We start from the raw sequence: 6,000 nt of genomic DNA on the forward strand, positions 1-6,000 counted from the left end.
AACTCGAGTTCCAGGGAGTCTGATGCCCTCTTCTGACCTCTGTGGGCATTGCACAACACTGATGTACTTACGTGCAGGCAATACGCTCATACACATAAAATAAAAATAAAATATATAAAAAATTTAAAAATAATAATAATTGTGTTGCCAGAAAATGGGAGGTAGAGTCCAAAGCTGTTTATATTGGGGAGCGGCTTCAGTGGCCTCCAAATCCTCTGTCTACTAGCTGCCTAACAACCCCTCTCCACAAGTCCAAGCACTCACGCCTTTTAATTCTACATTCATTTGACCCCTTACTGCACCCAGCTCTGCTGTTTACTACATATGGACATACGTCTTACCATCCCTATCTTCCCTCGAGGGCGTGTGGTTGAGTAAGTCTAGGCTAGCTGTTTCTCCTGGATTGTTCAGCTGAGAACTATCACAAGGGACTGGATGAACCTGAAATGAGATATTAGTCCTAAGGCCTCTGCTATGGTGTTTATACAATAAAGCAGGGCTCATCAAACACATCCTCCTCCTCTTTTTTAGCTGAGTGAATATAGATTAGGGAAAAGTGAGGGACCCCGAGAATGGGAAGGACTCCAAGGGAGGAACACCCTCATTAAACATTTCTTTAAACTTCAACGCTTAATGCACTGTCATGTTTCCCCTAGGGTCACCTGGAAACATTTTTACTGTTCCCAAACATTAAGGCCTCTGGGCATACGAGCTGATAAACAGGAGCAAAGGGTAGAGGTTTCTAGGCCTCGGGGATGGAGACGGACGTGAGAGAATGGTATTATGTAAGAGTCTCCAAAATAGAATTAGTGCTGTATTATTTAGAAGTCTGAGATTAGGGTTATTAAATGTAATGAGGGCCCTTCATTAAGGCAGCCCAATAATGAGGCTGAGGACAAGCTTGAGCTGCCGCAGTGATTAGAGGGTTAGGGTCGAGCTGATTTTGCTGTTCTGGGCTAATGCCGGGGCAAGTGCTGGTGCCGGAAGCAGAAGGAAAAGGTTTGGAGCTGCTGCTTTTGACATGAAAAGCTAGGTTAGGGCCCCAGAGGTTCTTACATGTCCCATGAAGAATAAGCATCATTCATGGCACTGGTGCCCATCTAAGAAACTCCGTGTTGTGCCTTCTCAGAACATTGAAATCCAGTACTAGAACTAAGCCAGGAGCACAGTGAGGCAAAGCAAAAGTACAATTTTTTTTCAGGGTTTCCCTGTGTCCTTGGCTGTGTCCTTGCTGTGTAGACCAGGATGGCCTTGAACTCACAGACCTCCTCCTGCCTCAGCTTCCCAATGCTCATCATCATGGTTATTGATTTTTGCAGTGCTGAGACTCGAACCCACAAAGTCCTAGCCCCAGGTTTCTTGCCAGGATCACCTTCTGTGTGCAATGTTTTCATGGGGTACTTTTAAACATTTGCAAAACTTCCAGGAGTTCAAACTCAGGGTGGGAAACCAGTGTAGACATGTGTCCGGTTTGGAATGATTCCGCTTAAGTTAATTGGTGAATTGAGGCTTCTCACTGGGGCTAGAAGGGGACTAGTGGTACCATTGGGCAAGACTAGGATCTGGGAATATGGATCCTGCCCTCCTGGGTGCCAATCCTGGCTCAGACATTGAGTGGAGAGATGGTTCTTGAACTCTGAGTCTCTGCTTCTGAAAAAGTCTCTGCTTCTGTTTCATAATGTTACAAGGATTAAATGGATCAAAGGGTGTAATTTACTGTAAGTCGTCTATGGAATATCACAAGTCATATATACATACTTTATATTAACTATGACACTGATTACATTCTGGAGCAGCTTATCCAAGGTGAGGTCTTAAGTGAGGTGCTTGTATAGAGATGCAGTTCCACATGACACCAGTAGATGGCACAAAACCCCCAGTGTTCAAATTATGCTGCCAGACTAAATGGGAGACATTTCCTTTTCTGACCAAGTTATGGGCATTGATGACGACTACGGCTGACCTTCAGGTTGCTCTCCAAGGCTTCAAAAGCCTGAGATACTGGGACATTTGATTATGGTGTAAGAGCAAAGCATGCATGTGGGAATGGTATGATTGGAAGTCTCGGCCCCTAGATTTTAGACACACACCCTAACGGTGTTCTGAGGTGAGTTTCTAAACTTAGTTTCAATTTCCTCTCTCCGTTGCTAATAAAACAACGGTGGGGGGGGGCGGATAAAACAGGAGGAGAATGAATGTAAAAGAGTAAAAAAAGTCCAAAGAAGCTCAAAGGAGATGCAGTGAGTTTGTGGTGGGGATGAGAAAATTGGAGATGAAAAATACTGACAAGGGGCTGGAGAGCCGGCTCAGCGGTTAGAGCACTGGCTGCTCTGGCAGAGGACCCGGGTTCGATTCCCAGCACCCACAACCGTCCTAACTCCAGTTCCAGGGGATCCGACACCCTCTTCTGACCTTCGTAGCCATTGCACGACATAGGTACACTTACAAACATGCAGGCAAAACACTCATACACGTAAAATAGATAAATAAAATATTAAAAATAGTGACAAGGGTCCAGAAAGATGGCTCAGGGGTTCAGAGAACTGGCTGCTCTTCGAGCGGCTCTGAGTTCTATTCCCAGCAACCACATCAGGCAGCTCACAATTCCAGCTCCAGGGGATTCGATGCCCTTGTGTGGCCTTTGCACACACATGCGTTGCGTTCTCTCTTTGCCTCTGTCTGTCTCTGTTTCTTTCTCACAGAGACGTAAAAAAATAAGGATAAAATCTCTTTTAAAAAGTGACACTTACAAAGGGATTAGAAAGGGAAATGAGGTTAGGGGTGTGATTACGGAGGCAAACTGACAAAACTAAAATAGACATTACATTTGATTTACATAGTTCTGTCTCACTTGACTTGTGTGGTCCCTGAACCTTTAGTCTCTGTGATGTACACACGGCTGGCATCCATTATGGTGGGAAGATAGAAGAGAGGGAGGAGAATGCAAACACAGCTCAAGGCCAGCAGCATCTCCATGAAGGTTTCAAGCACACCAAGAAGCAGTCAGCTGGGCTCCACTTCCTTCCCCAGCAGCCTCCAGAACGCCCTCTTTACCTCCTTGTTCCTCAGGGTGTATACAAGAGGGTTTAGCGTAGGAGTGCCCACCGCATAGAAGAGACCAAAGAACTTGCCCCGCTCACGAGCATAGGGATTTTTGGGCTGCAGATAGACAGCAATGACTGAGCTGTAGAAGAAGGTGACCACAATGAGGTGGGAGGAACAGATCCCCAAAGCCTTTTTCCATGCCTCTGCTGAGTTCATCCTCAGCACTGCCCGGGCTATGGCAGCATAGGAGACAAGGATGAGGCTCAGAGGAACAACCAAGATGACAACACTGGCAACAGCCATTAGGGTCTCATTGTAGGTGGTGTCCCCACAGGAGAGTCGAATTAAAGCAGGAACCTCACACACAAAGTCATCCACCTGATGGTGGGCACAGAAGGGCAGGCGGAGGGTGGGAGGTGTTTGAATCACTGACTCCAGCAAGCCAATGATCCAGGCCACAGCTGCCAGCTGCCGGCACAGGCGGGGGTGGATGATGGTGGCATAGTGCAGGGGCTGGCACACAGCCACATAGCGGTCAAAGGCCATCACTGTCAGGAGGATGCATTCAGTGGTCCCCAGTAAAAAGAAGATGAAGAGCTGGACAGAGCAGCCCAGGAAGCTGATGGTCTTTGTGGGGCCCCAGAGGTTGACCAGCATCTGGGGGACACAGGTGGTGGTGAAGCAGAGGTCCAAGAAGGAGAGGTTGGAGAGGAAGAAGTACATTGGGGAGTGGAGCCTGGGGTCCAGCGTGGCCAGCAGGAGGATGAGTGTGTTTCCCAGGAGGGTGAGGAGGTAGCAGCACAGGACGACCACAAAGAGAACCTTTTCCAGGTGTGGGTGTTCGGAGAAGCCCAGGAGGAGGAAGCCCACTGTGGAGCTCTGGTTGACCATGGCCTTTCCTGTCCAGGTGGAGGGAGGAGGCTGTCAGACAATGTTCCCCAAGCTGTCTTGTAAAAGCTCACCCTGGGTGCTTGTCAGGACGTGCTGGGTGGATGTTTTTCTCTCTCTCCCAGGCTTCTCACCCAGAAGCTCCTTCCTTTCCTGCTCCTCCTGGTCAAATGTTGTCTAATGTCCATGAGGAAGCCAGGACCATGTTGGAGAATGGGTGGATCGTCACACTGTGCCTCTGACTTTCTGGTTGAAGACAAAGAAGGTGGATGTCAGATAGGAATTAACTTCATTCATTCATTCAGTAAAAAATCTGTTGAGTGCCCTATGTTCAGAGTGGTTTTCTAATTGTGTGTTATGCCTTGTTTATTTCTTGGAGGGGGCTGGAGAGATGACCCTGTAGTTAAGAGCACTGGCTGTCCTTGCAGAGGACCTGGGTTTGGTTCTCAGCACCAACATGGTGGCTCGCAAATGTCTTTAAATTCCAATTCCAGGAAACCTGATGCCCTCTTCTGGCCTCCTTGGGCAGTGCATGCACAAGTGTGCTTACATAATGCAGGTAAACACTCATATACATAAAATAAAAATAACTTAAAAATACCTCTCAGGAAAAGTAGCTAGTAATGTGTTTTAGGACTGTGGGTGTAGCTTAGTGGTAGGGCATGACCTAAAAGGAACTTTTGGAAGTATAGCTTAAAAAAAAACAAACAAAAAGAGCCCATTCAAAACTGGGTGTGGTGCACACCTTTAATCCCAGCACTTGGGAGGCAGAGGCAGATGGATTCTCTGTGAGATCAAGGCCAGCCTGATCTACTGAGTTCCAGTTAGTTGGGGCTACACAGGGAGACCCATCTCAAAAAGACTGAAAAAGAATCAAGGTAGAACACTCATATACATAAAATAAAAATAAATAAATGCCCCGTGCAAAAGAAACCAGCAGTGTAAATGAGAGTAAAGGTCTACAGAGTGAAGGAAGTTTTGGGGAGAACTTTATCTGGGAAAACTTCCTTGACTAGCTGACTAAAGGTATTGTTTCAGTACATCTTGTCATAGCTGGGGGTGAGACGCTGCAGTCACTGTGGAATCTGAACTAAAGACTCAGTGTTCTCTGGTCTGGAAGATTTCAAAAAGGCCATGGTTGGGTGGGGGCCCTGGTAAGACGGTGAGATTTCTGCCCAAAGGGCTCTAGCAAGGTCATCTTGCAGTCATGGGGTTTCATCACATCACCACCACTACAATCATCATTATAATTATTATTGTTGTTTTGAAACAAGGTAACAGGCAGTCCAGGCTGGTCTGGAACTCACCTATGTAGCTGAGACTGGCACTGATCCCTTGATCCTCCTGCCTCTGCCTCCCAGGTGTGGGATTACAGGTGTGCACCACCATGCCCAACATATCTCCCTTTCCACAAGGCTCTTCTGTTTCACTCTTTTTCTTTGGTCTTTCTCAGCCTCTCTTTATGTTTTTCCCCCCTTATAGAATTTTTTTCTTATATAATTTTTAAATTTAATTTTTAAAAATTTATTTATTATTTTTATTTTATGTGTATGTGTGTGTTGCCTGCATGTAGGTAAGTGCACCCATGTTGTGCAATGCCCGCGGAGGTCAGCAGAGGCGGTTGGATCCTCTGGGACTGGAGTTACAAACAGTTGTTAACTGCCATGTGGGTGCTTGGATTCGAACCCTGGTCCTCTGCAAGAACAACCAGTATTCTTAACCACTGAGCCATCTCCCCAGCCCCTCTATTATAATATTTATGGAATAATTTTTAAATGATATTGTATATTCAAACAAAAGTATGAATAAAGTTAATGTATACAGTGCAAAGAATAATAAACTCAATTCCATTATGTCCCCAAGTAAGGTTAAGGAACTAAAGAAGTATTTAGTGTCTTAGAAGGTCTGTTTGATGTCTTAGTTTCCTGTCCTCAAAGATGGAACTATCATTTGAACTGATCATATTTCTATTCCTTCCTTCTTTCCTTCCTCCCTCCCTCCTCCCTCTTTCCTTCCTTCCTTCCTTCCTTCCTTCCTTCCTTCCTTCCTTCCTCCCTCCCTCCCTCC

At 46.1% G+C, this 6,000-nt stretch overlaps 1 protein-coding gene across 1 annotated transcript; it reads right to left on the reverse strand.

Annotated features, from left to right (window-relative positions):
* Positions 1-2,961: 2,961 nt before the first annotated feature.
* LOC103747889 (olfactory receptor 2H2-like) lies at positions 2,962-3,967 on the reverse strand. Its single transcript, XM_008850453.1, has one exon. The coding sequence runs from the start codon at positions 3,934-3,936 to the stop codon at positions 3,004-3,006; it is 933 nt and encodes a 310-aa protein (XP_008848675.1). The 5' UTR covers positions 3,937-3,967; the 3' UTR covers positions 2,962-3,003.
* Positions 3,968-6,000: the final 2,033 nt, after the last annotated feature.

The sequence above is a fragment of the Nannospalax galili genome, unplaced genomic scaffold, assembly GCF_000622305.1.
Source record: "Nannospalax galili isolate Female #2095 unplaced genomic scaffold, S.galili_v1.0 scaffold1105, whole genome shotgun sequence".
Classification (NCBI taxonomy): domain Eukaryota; kingdom Metazoa; phylum Chordata; class Mammalia; order Rodentia; family Spalacidae; genus Nannospalax; species Nannospalax galili.